We start from the raw sequence: 27,342 nt of genomic DNA on the forward strand, positions 1-27,342 counted from the left end.
TATGGTGACTAAAAAGAAAAGCGCTATATGAAGATTATGCGCAGTCTGAAGGAAGGATATCATATCCACATAGGAAATCCACAGGAATTGAGTATCGTAAATCATAGTGCTATAGCACCCTCCGCTACTGTTTATTGCATATTAAATGTGCAAAACATGGATGCATGGGTACCTATTCTTCTGAAACTGCACCCCCACGAAATTCCTGTTTCAGGGTTGAAAGAGAATATACCATAGCATGGGATTCCAGAAAACTTAATCATTCCACTTGGAAATCAATTTTATTGGTATTTGCCTATGTGGGAATTGATTTTCACATCTAGGAGTATAAAATTTATTTCTGAATAGCATCAGAATATTGAAGACACTACACAAGACAAAGCAGCTAAAAATACTGCAAGATTTTTATACGCTTGTCCACTATTCACCAAATGTTCATTGTAGCATGGAGAAAAATATGCTCAAACACAGAATGAAAAGCTGCTATATCTATCTGTTCTCTTCTTTTTTTCCCCACTACCATACATACTGGAGGGATCAGCTTCTTGCTTTTTTCAGTAACAACGGCCAAGCCAATATTTAAGTTGCTAACAGCTATGGCCTATCTAGATATTTCCAAAGTCAGTTTTAGAAAGTCAGATGAAATATGAGACAGTCTTGAAGAAATGCCCGTTAGTAAAATGAAAATTTCTTTAATCTTTTGGAGGTGGCAGTACAGATGGTTTTGTCTGGAGAAGCCTGAGAAGTTTTCGGGCTGGTGATTTCTCTAATCTCAGGAAAGTTCTTGAGGCTGAAATAGAAAGAATATCATATTAATTCCAGATTCTTATGCTATGAGGACCCAGATTGTTGGGGGCAATTATTGCAGATATTAAGGATAGTTGTTGGAAATGTGACCTGTTTGTTTTGAAGAAGGCAGCATTTTCTACTAATCAAAGAATACAGCAATGTTTACTATTATAGGAGAGATTTTCTGATATTTTACAATATTATGTACTGATTATATTATAGCATTGAATTTATTGGTAAACCTGAGACTATTGATAGTATAAAATATAAGGTAGATATTTTTCTCTTCTTCTCAGTTTGTATTCTTTATTAGGCATTGTTTAATTTGTTTTCTTTTGGTTTCTTTTTTTAAGGATGTTAAATAATAAAAATATTTAATAAAGCTTCCACACTTATAGAAAGATAAATGCCATTTTTGCAGCCTGTTAATTGTGAATTCAGACATAATAAATGATAGTTAAAACTACAAACAAGTTTCAAATTGTGATTTTGTTTTCTAAGATGTATTTAAGCAGAAAACTAAGAAACACATCATGTTGGTGTTGCATGAATTGCTAAACAATCTCTAAATTGAAACACATGTCTTCCCAGAAAAACAACTCATGATATATCTAATGTAAAATCAGCTTGAAATATATTTAACCTTTTTCATACAATTTGTTTAATATAACATATCTTTCCAATGTGTAATGCAGCAGTTTCTCTTAATGAAGAGTAAAATCAATATGACTTCTGAATTGCATTAATATCAGCAATACTGGTATTTACAGGTTGGATCCAGAGTAATCTTATCACAAACCAAAAAAACTAATTCTGTTTTACAGAAACCAGAAATACAATGTAGGAAAAGGAGATTTTCCTAATGCCCAAACCACTGTCACAATGTCTTATACAGTACTGCTCTGTAAAGTTCCCCAATTACCCAGAACAACTTTTCAGGGTAAAACAGTAAGTTTCATGTGTTGTCAGTTTCCATTCTACAAGTCATGATTTAAAAAAATCCAATACTTAATACAATTACATCCTATGAGTTTAATATTTTCCTTACTATTGAAATAAAAAATAGAATTTAACTTCCAGTGCTTGGTGATAGGGACATTTAAAAACCTAAAACCTCATAACAATAGAGCTGAAAAACAGCTTGAAATAAATTGGTAGGGTGGGAGAACAACAGAAACTCAATGTTGGTTACCTGAAATTAGACTTACACGTAGACCGAATGTGTATGCTACATACAACAAATTAACCTCTCTTGAACAATCAGAATTTGTTTCAGTTACACAAAAATAATAGCCACTCCATGACTTACCAAGTTGTGTGGATAGCTTCTGGAGATATAATGTAGTATCTTCCACATAGGTCTGACAAACTTTCACTATCTGACTGATTTCATCAAGCTGAAAAGTAACATTATTTACAAGATGATAATCCAGCAGATGATCTATTCCCGTGATGGCACACCTATGGTGCACGTGCCACAGGTGGCACGCAGAACCCTCTGTGGGCTCAGCTCTGCCATGCATGTGCACACACCTCACACTGGCCAGCTGATCTTCTGATCTCTGCTGCGCATGCATGGGGATGGAGCACATGCATGGGGATGGGGCACATGTGCACACGCATGCACGAGGGGGGCATATGCACAGGGGTGTGGGAAGCATGTGCAGGGGGGGGGCGGGCGAGCGCTTTGGGCACTCGGTGCCAAAAAGGTTAGCTATCACTTGGATTCTATTCTGACCATTTAAATGACCAGTTCCCTGTATTATTCTAAACCAAGGCTGTCAAACTCACGGCCCATGGCCCTGATGCATCACGTGCTGGCCACGCCTATGCCCAGTTTAACAAAGGGGGAAAAAGTCCTGATGTCACATGACACCGTCGTAACGACATTTGACACCCCTGACCTAAATTAAATATTACTGGGGTACATCATTCAGCAGAACTTCCAAATTCAATTAAACAATGGAAAAAGTTTAAGAAGTTCCCTCCTTCTTAGACTCTTGGTAGCTTCTTTCCAGAATTTCATTCTAAGCTCTGCAAGGTCTGATTGAAAGATTTATCATTTTATTTTGGAAGCTCATTATCACTTGCAATCATCTGACTCCTTCACCCAATCAGAACAGAAAGCAGGATAAATTATCCTTTTATTGTGTGCCATTCTTTACATCAAGATTCTGAATGGCCAATCTCCCATCCCTATAGTTTTTTCCCAAACTAACCAGCACAGAAAAGACATGTAATAAGAAACTCATTTAAAGTGATATTCTCAATTATTTAAAATATTCAAGTAATCAACAATATCTATGAAATGCACAGAATGAAAAAATAAGGAAACAGCACAAAGCAATCAATGTAGAACTACTGAACGTGATATATAGTTAAAAAAAGAGCAGTTCTTTTAAAAACTGAGAAAATAAGATGTTTCACTAGGTTTTTGTTGCTGTTGTTTGACTGTCCCTGTTCCTTGTGCAATACCCTTTTTAATATCCTGTTCCTCCACCTGTTTATTGTCTGTTATATCAAGCTTAAAACACTATCTCTAATTCAGCTTACAAAAAATATCTAGAATCCTGTGTTCATTTCTTACCCTCACTATAAAGAAATAAATATATATATCTATTTTTCATTTTAACTGGCATTCTAGATTCTTCCTCTTCTCTTATTTTGTAAGCAAATAACACAAGTCTAAATTAACTATTCTCACACATCTTTATTTGCTTTGGGATTTTTATTTCTTAGAAAGATGATTTTGGGTTTACCTTATAATTGGAGCTTCCCAAGTTTATTATTTGGCCTTGTACTGCCTCTCCTAGTCAATCCCGACATAATTTCTAATTCTACTACATTATTTGCTTTGAGATTCTTTACTGACATATTCTTAATCATTATATAAATCTCCTAGCCATGCTGTCACTTGGATGGCTTGACCCACATCCTCACTCTCTGTTCCTCATGCCCAGGAAAAATGTTGCCTCCTTCCCTGACATGTACTGTTCAAGTGCCTTTCTACCTCGACAATCTGTTTGATCATCATTCTACTTCTGTTATAAGGTTTTCAGTTTCTACGTTTTTCAGAAGCATGTAGAATGGCAAGCTAACATGGATACTTTCTGGATGTAATTTCAACCATCAATTTATTTGACAGAATCTATTGCTGGGAATCCTGGTCACTTAGATTATCAAGTCCTCCAACTTGGTGTTATCACTAGCCTACTATTTCGGGAGAGATGGAGAAGAACAAAAATAATGTATATATGTAGTACAAATGCTGCTTTAAGTTCTCAGAGGACTGAGAATTGTTTTAAATTCTCAGGAAAAAACTGCATGCTTTCAATGCAAGGCTCTTTCCATCACTTAATTATTGCACCATTGTTTTGGCATTCCTTACTGTCTTTTTAAAATTATTGTTAGTTAATAACAAGACAATGGTACAATAATTGATGTCATCACTCACCACTCCCTCTAGGCAATAAAAGACTTCTGCTTGACAATCCAGTATTTTCTGATAATCTGGCTTGGCTTGAAGTACATGGGCTTGGGATGCCCCAAGGTAGCTGCAAGGTTCCTCTGGTGCTTGTTTCAGCTCGCATGACTCTAGCTGCCTTAAAAGATAAAAAAAAGATCACAATAGTACTTAATGGCCAGTAAATTCACTATTACAGGGTATGTGATTGTCAGATTTTGGACCAACCCTCATTCATTCATTCTGGGTTCCCAGTCCTCCTTTTTTTCTCAGCTAGATGCCAACCATCAGTTCCCAACAATATCTGACTTCACCTTCCTTCACCTTTTTGGGGGATGAGAAAGGAATACTTCTCCACAGGATAAAAAGGCCAAATCCCCTTACTGGTACAACATTACTATCAAGTTTGTTGTATGTTAGCAAACTTGGTGTAGCTCTTAGAGACTTCAATCCTCAATGAACAATTATAAAATTAATAAAATAAGGAAAAATTCTGAGCAAGCATTAACCAAATTATATCTCTATCTTGACCCCTTAGTTTAAACTCTTTCCCGACCTTCAAAATTGGATCTGCCTTCTTAACTTCAACAGCCCCCAATCTCCTGTCTTCCCCTTCTAGAAGTTTCCAGCTTCCCTTCCTGGTGAGATGAAGGTTAACTATTGCTTAGCAGTTAGTCACTAAAGCAATGTCAACTATTCCTTTCCATTTCAGTTCAACTGTTCTGCAACATTCAGTAGCATCAACAAACTTTTGACCAGTTCATATTTTACTGCTCCTTCACTCAAATCGCTAACTCTGAATTATTTGGAAATATTAAAAAAAAAAGTTTCAATATTTGGGTGAGGTGGCAAGTAAAATGTGTGGGCCTGTCCATACTCACTTTTTTTTTCTGTTTTTGTCCATTACATTACATGATACAAATTTTATAGCCTTTGATTTTGTAACCCTGCTTTCAGAATAATCTAATGATAAAGACAGCCAATATTCTAACCTGGATATGTCTTCCATTTTTTTCTGGTAAGACAGAAGTAGTTCATCCCAAGCTTGATTCTCTGCTGAAAACCTGTTAAAAATATAGATTATAATTAGCTTCAGCACCAGAGACATTAGCGCTGTCATTTGCTATCATTAACTTGAAGTAGCCTTAAAGAAAGGCCTCTTGAGAATTGTATATACCACTACATGGTCCATCAATACTGTACACTTTGTCTTCCATGTTCTCATGGGATGTTCATTAATCAGTTCCATTCAGCTAAGACTAATAAAATTAATTCAATTTTCATGTGTTGGAAACAGACAGAGCTAATCCATAGTTTTAAACAAGTTTGGGAGTCAGATTTATGAAAGTGCTTGGATGATACATTGTGCAATGCTCATGAGGTCTGGAGAATTATTACCTACTTTAATACAGGAAGTCCATCTTAAGATCTTATAACAATCTCGCATATAACACATAACTACTCTGAAATGCTGGAGGGGTTATTATAATCAAAATGGAATTTTCTTCCATCTTTAAAAGTTCAGTCAGTTTTATAGTTTCTTAATGAACATGGTTCTGGGATGCATGATATATAGATTATAAACCGAATAACCTCTTCTTGCTTCCAGTTTCATTCTGTTTTATCAGAGAGATAATAGACTTTAACCAATGGGGTTTTTTTAAAGTAAAATTTTAGTAAATTAATAAATAAATACTAACAGGAAAGCATTCTTTAAAGCTTCTTTCCCTTGCAGGAACAGAAAACGACATCAAGGCATTAAAACACTCAATGAATGATTGAATAGGCTAAATTTATAAATAGAAAATGCTTATAAAGCACAAAAGCTTTTATTAGTCCATGCTAGACAAGTATTGTAATTACTTTATAAAACATTCTTTATCAACATACATACAGAAAACATACATACAGAAAACAATGGTCTAATATCACTTAGTACTTCACAGAAAGAAAACAGAAAAAGAAGAGCAAATAAACAATGGGATTTCAGAGAAAAAGGCACAGCATTGAAATTGTTCCAATTACAAGTACATTTTGTTCATTAAAAGCCTGAATAACCTGAATAACCTCCATGATTAACTGGATCCAAAAACCAACATCATCTGAGTCATCTGCTTTCTATAGATATGTAGAGGACTCTAGAATGCTCCACTAGATTACTGCAATATCTTATATTATAAACTGCCCTTGGATACACTTCAGAAACTTCAGTTAAACCTACTGTGGCAGAGGTATGACTGCAATGAGGCAATATAAATATGATATTCAAGTTCTTCATGGTCTTCACTGGCTTCCAGTTTCTTTCCAGTCACAAAGCCATTTATAATTTAAAATCTGAAAAATCATCTCTTCCCATTGTATCCTACCCATAACATAATATTTGAAAGGCCTGCTCAGGATACGCTTCAACCCAGGGCCATATTTATCATCTCTTTTGGCACAAGGTAAATACTGTTATTTTCCCAGAATTTATGCTTTAATCCTACTGTGATTTTTAATTCTTTTATTACTGCTTGCATTCTCTATTAAGATTTTAATGTTTATTTTGCAGATTTTATTTTGTATTATATTCTTGAAAAACATCTTTGTTTTTGTTAATTGCTTTAACCTAATGCTTTTAACTTCATATGTAATTTTTAATTGTAAATTGTTTGGGGATTCCTTTTCATAGGAAGCAGTGTATACATGTTTTAAATAAATACACATTTTTATTCTCTCTCATGTTGGCATAATATTACTGATACCTTAAGAAGAGGAAGAGCCCATGGTTGTTTGCACTTGTTCCTGGAGCAAATTGCACATTGTCACGCCACTTACAGCCTTTAATCATGCATCAACCTAATATGCTAATGAGAACAAATATGCTTAAGGTTCATTCTCATTTGCATGGTGATTAGTTCAGATATAATGCTGAATTATGTTTAGCCATGAGAGAGAAAGAAGAATTTGAATCAGATGGGAAAGAATGTTTTAGCCTACTATCAGATGCCTAGTTCTAATACAGTATTATTTTCACCAAGCTTCCCTTTAGAGCAAACTAAACAATAGTTAATGACAAAATGAAAAGACCTTCATTTTAGAACAAAGATAAATCAACCATTTACCACTTCACTATCCAGGCAAAGACAATCTTTTCCTAGCTAGGAGTAATAATTTGTTCTTTGACTTCCAAGAGTTACAAAAGTATGGCAGTGAAGCAGTGATGTAACTGGAAGACAAAGAATCCCCTCTTTTTATGGCGACACTTTCTGTCATAAAATATTACTACACACAAAAAAAATCCTGCTCTAGATACTTTCATCAAATTTATTCTCCATTGAAAACTATCAAGTTGAGTTAATCACTGCAGCGCCCATGTTATTACAACACATTTGGGTCTTGAGTCTATCTTACCTCACAATGGTGTCCTTTAAGGCAGTCACCAATTCATTGAATGCAGGATCTGACAGACCACTAAAATAGGTAGAAGATGCAGAGAGTTAAGACACTATTAACTTCTAGGAAACCACAAATTGGTTCCTAATTTATTCTGCTGTGTTCTTTCTATAATGTTAATATGCAATTCTTACACAACCAGCATACAATAGAGAGAATATCTGTAGCTTGGGGGTGAACTGTTGGGTTATTGTAACTCGCTAAGCTTTGTCATTTAAAAAGCAGATCTAAAGTTTTAGTGTTTGTGTGAGAATGTTACTGCTTCTAGACATCGCATCGCAATCTTAGCTAAGAATCCTGAGTACTGAATTCATGGATGTTCTTATGATTTCTTAATATATTTGTCCATTGAACTGAAAAGCGAAGACTGATGAATGTAATGATTCTGGGTCTTAGTATGTTCTGTTAGGTTGCATGTGTGTTTGTGTAGTGACACTGCAGTGGTTTTTTGGGGTACTTCTGGATCTAGGTGACATCAAGTGAAATCATAATTTCACCTTCTTTTATTCTTAGGTCCTTGATATTGTGGAAGCCCTGTAGTGGAGCATTAATAAGATTATTTCCACCCATCTGCAAGATGTCAGAGTTTCTGGTGAGTTCTTTGGATGCATTGTAGGTTAAGGACTCTGATAGTAATACAGGTGATATGTGGGACATTATTTTGGATGTCCATAGAAGTATAGGACAGCAGGTCTACCACTTTTCATCTGCAACTCTATTTTCATGATTTGTCCTTTCCTGCTTAAAATGTTTAGGATTTTCTTGATTTGGTTGTCCATGTTCATATTGAGTTGTTATTTATGGGACTGTAGGATTCTTTATCCTCAGTGGTCTTTGGCTTTCCATACATATTGTGTTCTGTTCATAACAATGGTTTGGATTTGTCTGCTGGGGGATAGTGATTTTTCCTGAGGCAGCATTACCACTTTGAAGAGTGACTTTAGATAGTGAGATTGGCAGAATAAACAAATATGGACAGGTAATCCTCAACTTACGACCACAATTGAGCCCAAAGGTTATGTTGCTAAGTGAAACATTTGTTGAGTTTTGCCCTACTTTATGGCTTTTTGACCACATTTGTTAAGTGAATCGCTGCAATTCTTAAATTAATAACAGTTATTAAGTGAATCTGGTTCCCCCATTGACTTTGCTTGTCGGAAGGTCACAAAAGAGAATCATATGACTCCGGGACACTACAAAAATCATAAATGTGAGTCAGTTGTCAAGCATCTGAATGTAAATCACATGATCATGAGGATGCCACAATGGTCATAAGTATGAAAAATGGTCATAGGTCACTTTTTTCAGTGCCTTTGTAACTTCAAGTGGTCATTAAATGAACTGTTGAAAGTCGAGGACTACCTGCACATACCATTTACACTATAGTCAAAAGTCCAGGAAGGAAGCAAATAGCCTAGAATATATCTACTCCTGCAATTAACCCCCTGATAAGCAGGAAATAGAACCACATGAACAATCAGGGAAGAAACAATAGCCTACTCAAGAAACCATCAAGGAGGAAGCCACATCCCCACCAAGACTGACAGGGCAAACTGTTAGACAGTCAGCAGACTCCAGTCTCCCTTGCGCTGTTGTTATATAGACTAGCAATTAAATGTCTGCAGGAAAATAACCAAACTCAGAGATCACCAAGAATTCAAGAAGTATAGGCCAGGTACCTTATATGTCAGGTACATGACTATAAGAACATGTTTTAGTTGGAACACATTAAAAAAAAGATTAGTCATTTTACCATTTGGGGTCATCAAAGCATTTCTGCACCGTTCCATTGAAAATCAGTTTCTTTGTATGGAGCCTCAGCTCTTCTGAAAGTGAGCTCACTGGAAAAGATAATGAAAAACCAGAGTGAATAGGATGAAATGTTATAGGAGAGATCACCAAGTGGGGAAAAATTAGCTTTCTGTATTCTAAGTTTGAAGGACCAATTTTTCTGAACTTTTATCTACCACCATTGATTTTCTCTTGCAATACATAGAAAGAATGAAACATTGGTTGTATTCCTAAATAAAATTTCAATTAACATAATGGGATGCCAAAGGTAGTGTATAACGTAGAAGAATCAAAGTTAGCAAGTACATGTCAGGCGTGAAAGATCACGACTACATATGAGTTCCAATTAAATTGATTTACTGTTAATCATGCCTATGCACAGGAATCTACTCAACTGTCAGCATCTTGGTGTTCGATAAGGGTCAACAGAATTTAAGAGAGGTTGGACTTAGTCCATTTGTGGACATGTAGACTCTAGACCAGGGGTCCCCAACCAGAGGTGCAAGACGATCTTCCAGGGAGTACAAAAACTTGGGTTTAGAAGTTTCAAAATTATAGTGTATACGCATAATTATATGGGATGCAAGAATATATTAGAAGCATTCTACGGGTGTGGGGTATAGAAAAGGTTGGGGACCCCTGCTCTAGACTGATTCCTCTTTTGACTCTCTACTCAGGTTCTGCTCCTCCTCCTACAGTACAATAGTTTTATAAGCCTATTTAGTGTCCTGCATTAATTGGACAGACCATTGGTCACATTTCCACATCTAGTTGTAAATACCTGCATGATAGCTATCTGAGGTGTTTTTTTTTTAATCAACTGCTATGTTCAGTGAAGACCATAAGCCAAGTTAACATATTTAAGAATGAAATATGGCAGATTTCCATCAAAATTATCTGTCTGAAATAATTTGGACTGGTTTTCAGGTTGCTGAGAATCAGCTTCTCAGAATACTTGTTTTAAGGTCAATGGTCTTGACCAAATTGATTCCCAGGTTTACTTCAGGTGAGACATAACCTTTTCTCTCTTGAGGTAAACCATACATGAAACTTACCATTCTGCTGAAAAGTTTCAAAATCAAAGCCTTTGATGGGCCTTAGAGACTGCTCAAGCTTTTGTGCAGAGTACTAACAGGAAAGAAAAGATTTAAATTTGAATTATTTGATTTTTAAATGTTCACAGACTTCATGCTAAAATTTAACTTTTCAACAATGCTACTAAAAATAACAGAATTTTTATCCATTTATATATACTGTGACCAAAACCCCAATCAGGCTCCAGTAATCAGAAGTGCACTTATTGTATAAATCAACTAGTTCTCAATAATCAGATCAATAAAATTAGCACTTTCTATAATGAGAACTTCATTGCTAATCAGAACTGATTCTGATAAGAGCCTAATTTAGATAGCGGCTTGTGCATTCTTACAATATGTAGCTTGAAGGTCTCCTCCTTGCTGCGTTCATCATGCTACCATCACCATTGTATCTACCCTCAACAAAGAAAAACTCTGTGTAGCCACCACTTTTCCACAGTGGCAACCCCATTAAGATTTAACTTGAACTTTACCTGGAAACTAGAAAGAAGGAGTGCTGCCATTCTCTCAGCTTCTGGCAAATCCAGGCTGATTGCCTTACTCAGTTCTGAAAGTTTAGCAAAATATCATTTAAACTACAGTGAATTAGCCAGACAATTTTATTCCACATTTTATTTTATTTTTTGCAGAATTGGGTAATATGTTAATTAGGATTGTTGTGCTTTTAATATCTCCCATTTTTGGTATTATTTCAATTTGGGAAATAATATGTTTCTCAAATTACTGTATTTTAACAATTGAACACTATGCCTAATATTTTTAGACAATTTGCATTTTTATAATCCACAAGCATACCTTGAAGCAAATCTTACTAAAGAGAGTGATACTTATTTTTGAACAGGTAAGCATTATTACAAAACAGAGCCTTCCTCTAACTTAGTGCTGGATGAGAGTTGATCTTTCACCATCTTTAGAGAAGACCAAGTTGGAAAATAATAAATTAAATAGATAAATAATAAATTGAACTAAAGCATTTTATGCCCCCAAATTTTTCACAACTTCACTAGTAGTAATTCATTACTACTTCATTTACTTGGAATTTGTAAAGAGCATTTTTTGAAAATCATAGTGCAATTATTTAAGGACAGGTAAACATTGTTTTAGATCAGAAACAGGCAACCAGTGGCCTGTAATATAACACCACAACATTTTCTCTGCAACACAGAGCCATTCAAAATGGGTAAAACTAAGTTTTGAAAATGTGTCTCATGTCTTGGTAATCTAAGTGCACAATCCTTAGACTAAGACATACATTCTGCTAAAAAAGCCCAAACCTTCAATACACAAATAGTGGACTAAAACTTTCAGTTCTTCCAATCTAATGTTGAGGGTTGTTGCCCTGAGGAAGGCAGAAAGTCTATTTTAAAAAAAAAGCTAACCCCAGTATTGTTATGCAACAAACCAGTTGGATAGTTCAGCTGGAAGCAAATTTAAGGGTACCATCTGTCTTGGAATAGTTCACATAGCTTCTTCCAGAACTCAACTCATGTTGCCTTCCTCCTACCAAGTTTATCCTTAATTGTTGTTTGCATCAAGGAAACATACCCAAAATATTGACGTGAAAAGGTGGCAATGACTTCCGGCGATTAACACCTAGTTTCAGACTGTAGCGATTCATGGAGCGACGTGGAACTTTTGGGGTAGGGAGCTGTGCAAAGGATACATTAAATGAAGTTGAAGCACGGTGTGTTTCAGGATCAATACTCTGTGAGGATGCTTTTTCAAGCCCATGGGAACACTCATTCTTCAGATTATATTCTGGATGGCATTTTTGTTTGCTAGTCTCGGCCAACATCTCTGAATGACTGGTTGTCATTTCAAGTGGGATCGCATTGCTACAACTAGCAACATTATCTGGTTTGACAAAGCATTCAGCAGCCACTATCTCTTGGTTATACGCATTTTCTGCAAAGAAGGAAAGTAGAAAAAACATGCTTCAGGTCAAAACAAAAATATTTCAAAGCAAAATGGAAAGAAATTCAGCATGCAACTGAATTGTTTCAATTGTTTGAATTTAAAATGCATGGAAACAGGTTGTAAAGCAGAGGGAAAAGACTCTGACACAGGAATAGGAGATATGTGTGTGTGTGTGTGTGTGTATGTGTGTGTATGGTATTCAGCTTTGTTCGGGTATTTTCCCACGTCATTATAGTTGTGCTTTTAAAGTTGTAAAGTTTGTTATTTGGCCCCATAGAAAAGAAAACCTAAACAATTTCCTAACACACCTAAACAGCACACACCCAAAAATCAAATTCACCACGGAAATGGAAACAAACAAACTGCCATTCCTAGATGTACTAATCTACAAAAAAACAGATGGCACACTAGGACACACCATATACCAGAAGAAAACACACACCAACTGCTACCTCAACGCCCAATCCCACCACCACCCAGCACAGATAAACTCCGTGGCCAAAACACTAATTGCCAGAACCAAATGCCTGGCAGACAAGACACACATAAAGACTGAACTATGCACCCTGACTAAAGTACTGACAGCTAACGGCTTCCACAAAAGCAAAATCACTGGCCTGATCCACAAAAACACACTGAGACATAATGGAGACCTAGAAGATGAACAGACCTATGGAACAGCTGTCCTGCCCTACATAAGAGGTACTACAGACAAAATCAGTAAGATACTACACAGGCATCACATCAAGACTGCCTTCAAAACAGACAGAAAAATAGCAGCCATCCTAAGAAACCCCAAAGATAAAATTGACCTGGAAAACCAAGGCATATATGAACCTGTGCATCATGCCCTGCCACATACATTGGACAGACCAATAGAAGAATAAGTACCCGCCTGGATGAACACAAAAATGCAGTAAAAAGCTGGAACACACTTCCTCATTAGTCTAACACATGAAAGCCACAGGTCACAGCACCAACTTCAATGGCACCAAAACCCTAGCCACTATAGAAAACCCCAGCTACAGAATTATCAGAGAAGCCACAGAGATTGAAAAAAGACCTGAAAGCATGAATAGAAGAGATGACTCCACCAGACTGTCAATTATCTGGAAACCTGCACTCTCAAACAAAAAAATCTCCACACCACAAGCCAGCCAAACACCTGGGCACAAACAGACTCCCCCTGATACCTCCAGCTCAAACACACCCCAACCAGGCACCCAGATGAAACCTATCTTCCTAATAAATGATAGCCGTCCGTTTACTCAGAGCCCAGCTGCACTAAAAGCCTCCAATACAGGAACACAATGTTGCCAGCCAATCAAGACAAAAAAAAGCCACAAAACAGACAGAAGATATTAGAAACACCAATCAACAGCAAACTCCAAGACCAATAAACACAGACCAAGACTCCCAACCAATCAGGACGAAGAAAAAAACGATTCTGGCACAGCGTAGGCTAGCACCAAATTTAAAACAGGAACAGCTGTGAAAGTCTGACTCACAGACGAACACTATACAGAAGCCTGATGATGGCAGATGAGATTCTGCCGAAACGTTGCTACAACTTTAAAAGCACAACTATAATGACGTGGGAAAATACCCAAACAAAGCTGAATACCATACATATAAATACCTGCAAAACTTAAAACATATATATATATATATATATATATATATATATATATATATATATATATATATATATATATATATATATATAAATATAAATATAAATATAAATTTTATTTTATTTTATTTTATTTTATTTATGTAATATATATAGTAACAGAAGTTCAAACAAAAATTATATTAATTCTTTTACCCAACGTCTCGGCCTTTTTCCCACATATAGAGGCAGACTGCATGTCTTGAAAATTGATCTGAAACAAAAAAAAAATATGTATATTTCTCACAAGACAGAACAGCCTGTTGAAGCTAAAAAAAAGTTTTGTTTGTATTTACCACTGGCTTTAAACAACCACAAGACCAACAAACACGAAATACAAGGTAGGAATGGCCAAGAACCTCTGATCCATTGAACATTTGACTACAAGGAGCTCAAGAGGGCTACCACACCTGGGCTGCAAATACCCAGAGGACTGCTAGGCATGTAGTGGTTGGGAGGCTCATTACAATACAGATACATTAGGTTTACATTAAAGACATTAATAGTCCCGCCATGCAGCAACCTTAAAAATCCACTTCAGTGAAAAGCATCATTCTCTGCCACCCTCCACTTTCAGCACCAAATATAAATACCAGTAGTCCTCAAGTTACAACCACAATCGAGCCCAACATTTGGATTGTTAGACCTTTGTTGAGTGAACATTGCCCCACTTTACGACCTTTCTCACCACATTTGTTAAGCAAATCACTGCAGCTATTAGGTTAGGAACCCGGTTGTTAAGGGAATCTGGCTTCCCCCTTGACTTTGCTGGTCAGAAGGTCGCAAGATCACAGGACCCTGCAACCGTCATAAATCTGAACCCGTGGCCAAGCGTCTGAATTTTGATCACGTGACCATGCGGGTGCCGCAATGGTTGTGTGAAAAAATGGTCATAACTCATTTTTCGGTGCCTTGTAACTTCGGTCACTAAATGAACGGTTGTAAGTCGAGGACTTCCTGTCAAGCGACGTGGCGGCCAGTCTGCGGAATGACCACCTTAGATTAACAAGCCCACCCACCCACCCAATGCTGTGGTGTCCAACTAGCTTCCCGCGGTTAGACAGCTTTACTTCTCCAAAAGGGGAGGGCCGCACTCGGTGGAAGCGCCATGGCATCACCGCCTGACCACACAAACCGACACTCGAGCGGAGTCGAGCCATTAAGAAGCAACGGATTTCAGAGCGCCCAGGAGAGCCCGAAGAAAAAGACACGGAAATGAAACCTGGAAAGCGAGGAGACATCTTCCACTTACCCAGCCCGAGCGGGGCTCCCCTTCCTCCAACTCCGCGACTCTTTACCGTCTTCGCCTGAATAAAAAATCAAACGAGCCCGCCACGGCACATGCGCGTTTACAACCTGGCCGTCCTTCGCCAATAGGCAGGCGGGGTTTGTTTTTGTTTAACCAAGGCTGCTTGGGCGCATGCGTACTTCTCTCTCCCCCCCCCCCATTTCCGAGCGCTGGCTTCTGGACCGTAGAGCCGGAACTTGTTTGGGAGGGATGGTGTAACTTACTAGCCTCTTCTCATCAGGCTTAGGTTTGTTGGACGCGTTTATGTCACCTGCAGGAGCAGAATGTCAAAAGAGAGGAAACTAAGACAACTTTGGGGACATCTAAATACATTTTCCCCCCCCTTTATTAGTGGCCCATATAATCCATCACGTTGGAGGAGTCTGAACAACTCACCTCTCCACTTATTTTATCCCATTGTTTTGCAGTGTTCGCAGCATGAGATTGAAAAAAATGCTTTTATTTGGAAATCATAGAATTCTAACTAGAAAAATATTTTCTGCCCACTCTACCTCCGAGAGGAAAAACGAAGAAATCCAGGATCTCTGCACTTGTACAGAGTAAGTTATGTCTCTCAGCCAAAAACAATGGGAGATTGTTTTTTAAAAAAAAACACGTTTCATTATACATGTTTCATTAAAAGGTATTCTTTTTCATGTTAAACATTGTGCTGCAGAAGCAACTCCTCGCGCCGTTGCAGGATGAGGGAGGGTTTTTCTCGTATACTTACATCGAAGCTCGAAGTTGGTAGCATAGATCCGCTTTAAGCTACCCCCCCCTTCTGCCTAAGCCTGTTGTATACAAAACCTTTTATTTTTCGACATTGTATAAAAAAAATATTACCTCTTCTGGCCTGATGCCAAATTCCAGATTTCTGTAGACAACTCTCATAATCATTCCAGCAAATCAGGAAATTGGTCCCTTTGCATGTTTTCATATCGATAATCCCAGGGTGGTCATACATTCTCAACAATGAAACTTCTGTATTACAGTATCTCGCATTTTCATTTTCAAAATGAAAATACTGTTAAATTACAACACGTTAATTGTAGATTTCTGAAATGTGCATTTAATTTCTTAGGTCTTCCTTGTCATAAGGGTCATAAAGATCCAAGAAATACAATGTCACATCCAAAATTTGATTACTAAAGCTGCTGGAGAGGGGATGAGGATTGATGATCTCCAATACTTCATAGTGAAACAGGATCACCGGAAAATGAATTCGGCAATGGCAGGCATTCCTTAAAAGCAGGGCTAGATAGGAAAGGTTCCAATGAACTTTGAATTCATTTCACAATGTTAAAAGAAAATATGTTTTATCGTTTTACGACTTGTCCCAAAGTTACTTTTTCAAGAGGCAACTGGACTTTCTTGTTTTTCTTTGAAGACATTTCAGTTCTCATCCAAGAAGCTTCTTCAGCCTGAAGAAGTTTCTTGGAAGAGAAGCGAAACATCTTCAAAGAAAAACAAAAAAGTCCAGTTGCCTCTTGAAAAAGCACCTTTGGGAAAATAATGACCTGGATGACTGAGACTCTCCAGACACTTTTTATCACTTATTCAAAAAAGAATAATTTAGCTTAACAGTGCCTTTATAGTCTCCCTGAACTCAGTATTTGAATGTCCCCAATTCCTTTGGCAAATGTCAGAATAGCCAGAATATGAAAAGAGAAATTGAGATGACTATGGGAAATTAACACATTATTTGAATCAATCTCAGGAAACAGCCAAAACAAGGATTTTTCTGTTTTCAGTTTTTGTTTTTCAATTCAGGAACAGCTTTGTGCCCAAAAGATCTCATGCCAGAGAAATTGAAAATTGCTTTTGATGATCAAGCATCACTGGAGGACCTGGAAAGCTATGTAGTTTATCCACTTCAATCAAACAAAATAGTCCCTACCCCAAATAGTCCTAACTAGATCATCTGGGAACATGCTAATGAATATCCATATAGTTAAAAGGCATAACCAAAACAGATGTGATCCTGCTACCCATCATTTCTAAGCAAAGAAGTTGAACACAGTAAGTATATACAAGTGTTACCAACTGTCACAATACCTTTGAACTCAAGGAAGACTTGAATTCTAAATGAGTACATAAGCCAAATCCAAAGTTTGCTCTGCCAGACTTTTCTGCAGCGGTTGATACCCAGAGCATAGTTTCAGATTTTTAAAATGACTGTCTCTTTCTTATTGGAACGAAATATTTAGTTTAAAAGAAATACAAAACATAAAGGAAACTCACAAGTATAATTCTCCCCCCCCTTCTACTCCTTCAAACACAACTGTTAGGCAGAGTTTTTATTTATAGCAGCTACTTCATCTACGCAGCCTCCAGAAGGTTCAGGTTATAGTCCCCAACATTCTGAATATCTGATTGAGGAAAACCAGCCTATTTCATCTTATTGATGTTTAGCAATGGATCATGTTAATAAGCATGCTCTTCAAAACTATTTTAAGTGCAAAATATTGATTATGCAATTGCAGGGGAGAACTGTTGGATACATTTTAAGTTCTGGCCCATCTATTGATTGGTACTGATAGAGCTTTCTCATAATGCTTAACTCCAAAAAAGCAAAATATATGGTTGGATACCGAACAACAGCTAACATTTGAATCAATTTTTTAACAAATGAACAGTGCATTCATATGTGGTAGTAGTAACCCTGGCAAGAAATTTCATCAACTTTAGTTATATTAATTCTCAAAAGCTTCAGTTAACATGACTACGGGAAGCCGGTAGTTGCATATTCCAAAGAGCTAGTGGGCCAAACAAAGGGTCTCCAATTACATAGATGGGATATCTCCGAGTAGGCATAGAAAAGACTGCAGCGTGAACCAATCTCTTATTTTTACCCCACTCTACTGGTAAATACCATCCATCAAACATGAAGGAAAACTTGGAAAAAGGCAGAAAGGAAAAAAAGACTTTGGAAGTTTATTCTTTGATAAATTTAAACTGAAAGTGATGACTTTGCTACTAACATTTTCCTAGATGTACAAAAATCTATTCACAGACAAGTCTGTGTATACTCTAAGACATTAAATTAGAGCTACATGAGAGTGACAGAAGATGAAGTTTCTATTCAAAGAGCAAAGTCCAATAATTATTTTGGTAAAGCAATAGCCTGTTCTGGTTAATGAGTTCAAAGATAGAGTCTTCCTCTAGAAAATTACAATACAGATAACGCATACAATTACAATACAAGAGGAGCTATTTGTTAGTAACTAGCATCTAAAACAGAATTTTTATAGTAAAAACACATAGAAATTAAAATCAGTTGCATTTTTTTAAAACTGGAAAAATGGAGTCAACTCTTAAGCATAAAAGTGGTAATTCGTTTTTTTTAAAAAACAATTTGTTTTGGTAAATGAAGCCAGTTCCTTTAGAACCCAAAGGGCAGAAGTAAGAAGAACTCAAGCACATCATGCTGAGAGGTAGAGAGGTGTCCATATATAATCACAATCTTCCATTGGTTTTCTTTTTTTATTTTTATTTTGTCTGAGGTAATTAGCTGTGTGTGTGTCAAGTTGTAGAATCAAAAGTATTGGCAAAAAAAGAGCAACATTGACAAGATACACTAATGACCTCTTTCCTCTCCTCAACAGGTCCTAAAACATTTAATTAGATGCATCTGAATTAATGCTTCCTGGATCTCCAGTAGGTGAAGTGATTGATGAAGGGGTAGTAGCGTCCTGCCAGCTGCCATTAGCCTGAAGAGGGAATAAAGGCATTTTGTTGTTAAGTCCACAAGATGCTACTACTTGCCTCTTAAATCACTCTGATTACGATTTCCCAAATCACAAAAGGAGAGCATTATGCCATGTGCAAGACATAGACTTTGTTCCATTATGATTAGTCTCATAGTAAACATCTTCACACACAATTCACTTTCTGGGACACAGAAGGTAAAATATTGAGCGAATGCTGCTTCTGCTGCATTTGTTTCATGGCTTCTTTTTCTCCCAAACGGGACTCCTTTCTTCTTGCCCAATTTCTCCAGCTAATTTGTCTAAATAGTTAAAGCTTTACTGCCTGTTGATTTTCTCAAACAATTCAAAGAATTCAGAGTACAGGATGGAAAAATATACTCCCACATATATTTCTGTTCCCAAATGCAGACTTTGGGATAGGAGCCAATCTAAGGCCAGTGTGTGGATTTCACTGCAGGCTAGTTGCTGTGCATGCATTTGCTTCCTCTCTCTCACTGTCTCCTGCAGTCTCTTCTTTCAACTGGGAGCACTCTCCTCCAATGGGAGGGGATTGAAAGATGCTTCCTTCTAATTCACTGGGCCAATATGGATGAGTAGATGAGCCAGCTTCTCTTTCTGATCATCCCTAACCATTCACGGTTCTTCACAGTACCATGAATAATACAGAGAAAGGTTTCTTACAGTTTAAACATGAGGAATTTTTTAAAACTCCCTGAATAATAAAAACTGGCAACAGGATGCCTATTTCCCCCACTCTTTGAAGCAGCAGTCTTATGGCAAGGTGCTAGCAACACCACAGTTAATGCCGCAGTAGAGTTCTATTATAATTGCATTTGCAGAGGTGGTTACATTAACCAACATTGCCATGTCAGACTTCCACAGCTCAAGACATTCAGTTTCAAAATCAGAAGCTCCTTACATCAATGCGCTGTGTCGAATATAGGGGGTTTCCCACAATGCTGTCATATCTTCCTGCCTGGTGTATGACATGGTGTAAGGAATCCATCTGTAACAGTATGACCAATTTGTCAAGCAAACAAAAAAGTGCCAAAAGTTATGTAAATGCTATATTTACTGTCCCAAACCCCATTATCTTCCTTTTTGTGTGACCTTTTAGGATTTTAGTGTCCAGCTGGGTTGCACATTTATTCTCGACTTATAACTACTTATATTGCTTTTCTGCATGCTATCAAAAGGAGATTGCTATTAGCATAAGATTTTTTTTCAAACTAATGAACAAGTTTCTCTGGGCCCACAAATTTTGGAAAAAGAAAATTAAAAAAAGAAAAAATACCCACCAAGATCCCATTCTTGAGTATATAGCAACATTTATTCTGCATGACTGTACATGTATATTACCTTTCCCTCTGAAATCCAGGAGAAAATATTAACATTACAGTAATGGACATTCAGGCCACATTCAGGTAGTCCTTGACTTATGACCCTTCACTGAAGAACTGAAGTTACAACGGCATTGAAAAAAGTGACTTATGACTGGTCCTTGCCTTTATGTCCGTTGCAGCATCCCTGCACTCACACGGTCAGAATTTGGGTGTTGGAGGTTCCGGTCCCAATTGCGGTCATAGGTCAAAGTCCACCTATATACTAGTCCTTGTAAAGGTTCAGGTCAGGCACAGAACTAAACATATTTAGCCCAAAATTCAAATGGCAGGCCAGCTGTAGTCCAGTACAGAAAAAATCAAATCCTTCCTTGTCCAAAGAAGCATTTGAAAATTTAGATCAAGTCAGAGGCACAGGAAACATTTAATTATGGGATAACAACTTCTAGTAGCTATAGATTCAGGTAGTCCTTGACTTACAACCACAATTGGAACCAGAAATCCAGTCATAAATTGGTACAGTCATAAGTTGAGGCTCCCACATGACCAGAAGTGTTTTTCTGATATTTTTCACTATTGTCATTAAGCAAATGCAGCGGATGTTAAGCAAATTAATTCAAATGACTTTTTTGCCGGAAACTGGCAAAAAAGTCACAAATTGCAGTTGTGTGATCCCGAAACGCCACAACTAGTTGTAAACCTGCGACCAGTTGCTAAGTGTCCTACATGCCGTTATATGACTAGGAGAAGGACTGTTTACAATGGCCAGGGGTGCTCTACTTGCCATCAAGCACTTATTCTATGACTGTTATAGATGGGAACAGTCATTAAATGACTGGTAATAATTCAAGGACAACCTTTAGATATTTTACTGTAATGCCTTCAGGAAATCTTAAATCTGTATACCTTACAATGGGCACTTGGGTTGAAGTATTTATGGGGATTAAAATATCTATGGCTGCAGAAGATTGTTAACCTGACATCGTTCCACCTACCTGAGATTGCACATTGGCTCCCACTGGTGAATTCTGGTAAGAACTGAGTGACTGCAAGTTTATAAAGGAATCTCCAGAATTTGCCATTTTAAATGACCCAGAGGAACCTGAAGAGGAAAAATAAGTTATTTAAAGTTATGTGTGCAACCATTCATTTTCATAGATGAGAAGACTGGTGCGTATTTCTGAGACCTGACTGGCTCAAGGGAGGGAGGGTGTCTCCCTCAGAGGTTTGCCCAGCCAGTTTCAGGTATGGCATCAGCTGATATCTCAGGACAGGAGTGAGGCTGTGGCAATTGTCATCCAGGTTATATTATGTTTATTAAGTTAATTTTTATAATAGTAAAATCTAATATAAATAAAAATAAAAAGAGAATAGAGAGGAGTAAAAGATGAAAGAAAAAAAAACTAAGAATATAATGAAGAGAAAAGATAGACAGAAGTGGTTTAATCGTAACAAGTATTAAACAAATTTAGTAACTTCACCCTCTCTAAAATTACAAACATTTATCTCTTTATTGTATATTTCATTTATCTATAAACGAATCTATAAATCATCCTCTTTTCGGTCCAGCAGAAAGTCCATAAATGGTAGACAGATTTAACAAAATATATAATCTATATTCCTCATTTGCAGAGAAAAAAACACAAGTACAGGTAGTCCCCAAGTTACTATGGCAATTGAGACCAAAATTTCTAATGCAAAATAATGCAGACGTAAAGCATGACATCACATAAAACAACTGCAATCCTGGGCAGTCCCTATTGCCATCATTGCCCAAGTATCATTGGTCATTGGCAAGGATCCACCCCTATACAAGCCATTCCAAGCTTGGTCCTTCCCAGCCCTGAACCTCAATAAGGTAAGGGACTGCCTGCTCTTCAACTCCCCCACTTAGCTAGCTCCCTACCCATCTCTGCCCTTTGGCTGTTTTGTACAGTGGTACTCCTTGGTGCCACTGGCAGTGCAAGGGCTGAACTAGAGGCCTGGGGCAAAGGTCAGTTGGACATGACAAAGCCTATGGAGTACAGGTTGGTGGGGGCAGCTGAGGCTTGGCAGCTGAGGTGGCCAGTTTCAATATGAAGATTGAGGTGGTACTCCTCAGCAGTGATCTTGGTGCTATTGAGGCTGAAATAGAGGCCCAGGAATGGTAGGACCAGAGGAGACTGCTGAAGGCACCAGGCCTCTACTTGAGCCCTAGCACCACTAGCACCAGTGAGAACTGCTATTGTATAGGCCAGCCAAAAGGACAGAGATGGGAGGAAGATAAGCAAATGAAGTTGAAGTGCTTCTGCAGTTGTAAGTGTAGGCAGGCTGCCAAGCAACCAATTTTTGATCACATGACTGGGGAGGAGCACTGTAATAGCTGTAATTTCAGGGACTGGTGTAAGTACCATTCATTCAGCAGAAAATGAGACATAAATTTTGAAACATAATGTTTTATGGAAGGTCATTAACTCATACTTTAATGAATATACAGTATATGGATTAGCAAAGCAATTTGAATCCCCAAAATGTTTCAAACAAACTTTTTGTCAGAGGAAACAGAAAGCACTAAATAACATATCCTATTATCTAGTCAGGTTTGCCAACAAAGGGGCCTTTTTAATGTTTTTAATATAGTTTTAAATGAGTTTTTGACTAGTTCTTGTTCTTAGTATTGACCTTGAATACCAACTGATTCAAAGATGTTAGGAACTGAAACTGCTTCTATCAATTTTAATTCACTCAGAAGAGTCTGCTTGTACTCAAGATCAGGATTTTTCCCTCCGTTATTATATTCTAATGTAAAGCAACTAGAAAGGCTTAAAACAACAATAACAACAACAGAACAAACACATATAGTGTGTTTCTAGGCCACTTACAAAACACCAGGTTGATTCACCCATTTGTTTTCAGTGTCTGAGTAGTGTTAGGCTTTATATTGCTGGTTTCCCCAGCAGGTGTCCTTCTTTAACTGCATACTCACCAGAATTTGGGGTTGGAGGAGAGCTTGTTTGGTTCCCCTGAGCCACCACATTGGTAGCATCCACTGCTGTTTTGGCTGCATAAATATTGGCCTCTTCCTGGAATTTTCCCATATTTTTCTTGTAGCGGATTCTTTTGTTACCAAACCAGTTGGAGACCTGTAACAAAATAATAACTCAATTAGCATGTAAACAAACCATACTATCTCTTCAGTTAGTATTATCTTTAAAGGGTAGGAAGACCAACAAGGCTACTATAAAAGTGGACAAAATATAGTCATCTTTAAGTTTCTATTGCATCCAGCCAGCTGAAGTTTGGTGTAGTGGTTAAGGTGCTGCCCTAGAAACCAAAAAACTGAATTTTACTCTCAGGCAGGAAAAACTGGCTTGGTGGATTTGGGCCAGTTATTCTCTCTCAGTCAATTCATCTCACAGGATTATTGTTGTGAGAAAAACAGGAGGAGGAAGGAGTATTTGGTAGGTTGCCACCTTGAGGTGTGTGTGTGTGTGTGTGTGTGTGTGTGTGTGTGTGTGTGTGTGTGTAAAAAGGTGAGATAAAAATAAATACCCCTGCCACATTTATTTAAAGTATCAGAAATCCTTCAGCAGAAACACGAATTTGTCCTTTAAAAATCTTCTAAAAAAGATATTAAAAACTGCTATGACAAAAATTGTTGAGCTTAATTTTTATTTTTGTTATTGTGTTATATGACACCTCAGAAAAAACATCTTTGAGGTATACCAATAAAATCCACATTACAAATATATTAACTCCCATGATATAAAAAAGTAGCACAATAAAATGGCATACAAATTAGGTAAGAGCAATTGAAATCTTATTAAATGTTTAAAAAAACCAGCTGAATATAAAAATATTGATAAAAACCACAAAAAATACATTTAATTAATATACTCTGATATCTCAGTACATTAAAATATTTGATTAAATAGAAATTACCGTGTTTCTCACAAAATAAGGCCGGGCCTTATTTTTTTTTGACCCCCGAAAAAACGGCTAGGCCGATTTCATCCCCCACCTAGAGCAGCCCATACGCACATACCTCGCCGCGAGGCCGCTTCTATTGGCCGACGAAAGCACCCCGAAGGCAGAGTCCCCAGCTGCTTTGGGGCGTGGCGTGGCTGCCCGTGTCCCCTCGACTTTAGGCAGTCTCTTTCGGGCAATGGAAGCTCCCCAAGTGCAGTAACCAGCCACTTCGATCGGCCGGTAGAAACGGCTTCGGGCGAGCGCACACACACACTTCCCTCGCCACGAGGCAGCTTCTATCGGCCGACGAAAGCTCCCCGAAGGCAGAGGCCCCAGCTGCTTCAGGGAGAGGTGTGGCTGCCCATGTCCCCTCAACATTAGGCAGTGTCTTTCGGGCGATGGAAGCTCCCCAAGTGCAGTCACCAACCACTTCGATCAGCCGGTAGAAGCGGCCTCGCGGCGAGGGAGTGTGTGTGTGCACTCACCCGAGGCCGCTTCTACTGGCCGAAGTGGCTGGTGACTGCACTTGGGGAGCTTCCATTGCCCAAAAGACACTGCCTAATGGCGAGCGGACACGGGCAGCCACACCTCGCCCCGAAGCAGCTGGGGACTCTGCCTTCGGGGAGTTTTCGTTGGCCGATAGAAGCGGCCTCGCGACAAGGGGAGTGTGTGTGTGCGCTCGCCCTGAGGCCACTTCTACCGGCCGATCGAAGTGGTTGGTGACTGCACTTGGGGAGCTTCCATTGCCTGAAAGAGACTGCCTAAAGGCGAGGGGACACGGGCAGTCATGCCATGCCCTGAAGCGGCTGGGGACTCTGCCTTCAGGGGGCTTCTATTGGCTGATGTTCTATCGGTAGATCGGGGTATTCTAGCCTAGTCTACCTGCAGGGCACTCCTAAAGGCAAGTTTTCTCCCCACCCCCCGCCCTTCCCCCCCATTTCTCTTCACGTCATGTAGTTCTAACGAACGATGTGAGAAATGGCGGGGAAACGCATGGTTTAAATAGGCCTAAATTTTGGGGTGGGGCTTAATTTCACCTCATTCCTAGAAAGCATGCTGGGCCTTCCTATTGGTGGAGGCCGTATTGTTGGAGAAATACGGTATTTCATAGGCATGTAGATTATTAACAAAAGAGCTAGATGAATTTCTTTTGGAATTGAGTTCAAAAGGCATCCAAAGCCAAATCGTAACTTTGAGGGACTGTTATTCTCATGCACTTTAGAGCACATATGGTACATAGGCCACGAATACCTTGTTTTTGATCCATTGAATCAGAAATAGCTCTGAGAAAGGTAGACGTGAAGTCCAACTCTGCACTATTCTACTACAAATTCATGCTGCTTCTGATTTCACGGAGTATGGCCATAACATATTCTGATTGTTTCTGGATTACTGTGATGTTTAGCACTGGTTGCTTTATATGTAAGCCATTAGATTTCTTTTCAATAAATTAACCAAAGACTAGGTAACATCTTCAGTGCTAGCACTGTTCTAAAACCACGCTCTCAGGTAGCATTAAGGAGTCCACAATTGAACTCTGAGAGACATATATTCTCTTCTATTAGTAACCAAAAACAAGACTCTTAAAATCTAATGGCAGATTTATGAACTGTAGCAAAACTTGGATTTTTAATCTAATGAAAGTCATTGAAGATCAGCTTGCACGATTTCACCAAATTTTATGAAATGTAGGTACCTAGTTAATTTAATAAAAAGCCATTCTGAATACACAAATTATGTGTCAAGGTATAACCATTAACAAAAATGAATTGGACAGAGACCTGAGTCTGGCAATAATATAACAATGTCTGGGACCGAATTCCACTGTCTTTGTACTCATAATTGTAATCCTGTGAAGTTTGATTTAAAATTATTAAATTATAAAACCATGACCAAGAAAAATACTAAATTAAAGATCCAAGTAGGGAATTTAGATAGATTTTTAAATTAAAACAGAAGCCATACTAATAGTTTACTGATTAATATACAATTCACCAAAAGTAGAAGTAGCCATGCTGACTAAGAGAAACAAAAAGAATTTGAAACTCCCTATTAAAAAGGACCTATTAAAAAGGTTCAAAACTACAAAAAACATGCAATCTCCTGAATTTTCAAGAACTGTCAATCATGTATATCTTTAAAAGAATGTGGAAGTAGCATGAAAATATGATATACAAATTAGATTCTATCAGGTGAAGAGACGGTATCAGATTGTATCAGGGCTTCCCAAGGTTGCTGGAATGAGGAAGCATTATTGGTCCCTCATTTTTGGAAATCAGAAATCCATCTGTTTTCATCTACACAGCCTACCTGTGAGACTGTAATGCCTCCTTTCTTTGCTAGTTCTTCTTTGGCTTCTTCACTGGGGTAAGGATTACTCAGATGAGAATAAAAATATTCATTCAATACTTCTGTTGCCTGCTTGCTGAAGTTACGTCGCTTTCGCCTGAAAATAGATTGGAATTATTCATAAAGCTCAATATTAAACTAAATATATATTTATTTGTTAAATGTATTTGCCACCTATCTTGCCATGGGCTACTCTAGGCGGTTTACAATGCTAAAAAGGAAGAAATGAAAAGAGTATGAACAGAAGATAATAGAGCAATAAAATAAACAATGAAAAATAATACAATGAGAAATGCAACTATATGATTATCAAAAAAGGAAAATGAACAGATACAAAGCAGAGAAAAAGGGGAGGGGTGGGTGGGAGATGGAGTCTGCCATCAATCCAGCAGCCCTCTCCAGCTTGGAACTTCCCCATTTGGAGCCCAGGCCAATCGGCACAGCCAGGTCTTTAAGCTTTTTTAAAAGGATAGGAGGGTTATATTAAAATAAAATGTAGACTATCCCAAGGACTGGAGGAAAAGTCAGTAAAGATTATAGGAA

General features: G+C 37.9%; 2 protein-coding genes and 1 long non-coding RNA gene across 6 annotated transcripts in view; 1 reads left to right on the top strand and 2 right to left on the bottom strand.

Annotated features, from left to right (window-relative positions):
- Nucleotides 1-575: 575 nt before the first annotated feature.
- DSN1 (DSN1 component of MIS12 kinetochore complex) lies at nt 576-15,491 on the bottom strand. The gene is made up of 11 exons (XM_087956562.1): nt 15,417-15,491; nt 14,321-14,378; nt 12,121-12,480; nt 11,049-11,122; nt 10,534-10,606; nt 9,441-9,528; nt 7,646-7,705; nt 5,245-5,316; nt 4,244-4,391; nt 2,099-2,186; nt 576-790 (listed from the first exon to the last, which is right to left on the bottom strand). Exons 2-11 carry the CDS (start codon nt 14,361-14,363, stop codon nt 693-695), a joined length of 1,104 nt encoding a protein of 367 aa, XP_087812688.1. The 5' UTR covers nt 14,364-14,378; nt 15,417-15,491; the 3' UTR covers nt 576-692.
- Nucleotides 8,199-19,131, top strand: LOC148132302 (uncharacterized). The gene is made up of 3 exons (XR_015747825.1): nt 8,199-8,279; nt 17,223-17,471; nt 19,058-19,131. It is a non-coding gene; the product is annotated as an uncharacterized LOC148132302 (long non-coding RNA).
- Nucleotides 18,362-27,342, bottom strand: part of PBX4 (PBX homeobox 4) — a 57,328-nt gene continuing 48,347 nt past the window's right edge. For 3 of the 4 annotated variants that reach the window (XM_026673830.2, XM_026673827.2, XM_087956560.1), the window contains 5 exons: nt 26,761-26,896; nt 23,468-23,624; nt 21,498-21,604; nt 20,082-20,168; nt 18,362-19,162 (listed from right to left, as the gene is read on the bottom strand). In XM_026673830.2, the coding sequence (XP_026529615.1) occupies nt 19,070-19,162; nt 20,082-20,168; nt 21,498-21,604; nt 23,468-23,624; nt 26,761-26,896 (580 nt within the window). In that variant the 3' untranslated portion in view covers nt 18,362-19,069. The remainder of the gene's footprint in view (nt 19,163-20,081; nt 20,169-21,497; nt 21,605-23,467; nt 23,625-26,760; nt 26,897-27,342) is intronic. The other variant, XM_026673828.2, reaches the window with a different exon arrangement.

The sequence above is a fragment of the Notechis scutatus genome, chromosome 2 (assembly GCF_049901735.1).
Source record: "Notechis scutatus isolate UNSWTSFEM ecotype Mainland chromosome 2, rNotScu1.2, whole genome shotgun sequence".
NCBI lineage: Eukaryota > Metazoa > Chordata > Lepidosauria > Squamata > Elapidae > Notechis > Notechis scutatus.

Excerpts from the sequence above, each read along its gene's own strand:
- DSN1 (XM_087956562.1), bottom strand. The coding sequence starts at position 14,363 with ATGCAGTCTGCCTCTATATGTGGGAAAAAGGCCGAGACGTTGG. Across the intron at positions 9,529-10,533 it reads TGAAACTTTTCAGCAGAATG|TGAGCTCACTTTCAGAAGAG; the intron begins GTAAGTTTCATG and ends TATCTTTTCCAG. Across the intron at positions 5,317-7,645 it reads TTAAAGGACACCATTGTGAG|GTTTTCAGCAGAGAATCAAG; the intron begins GTAAGATAGACT and ends TATTTTTAACAG.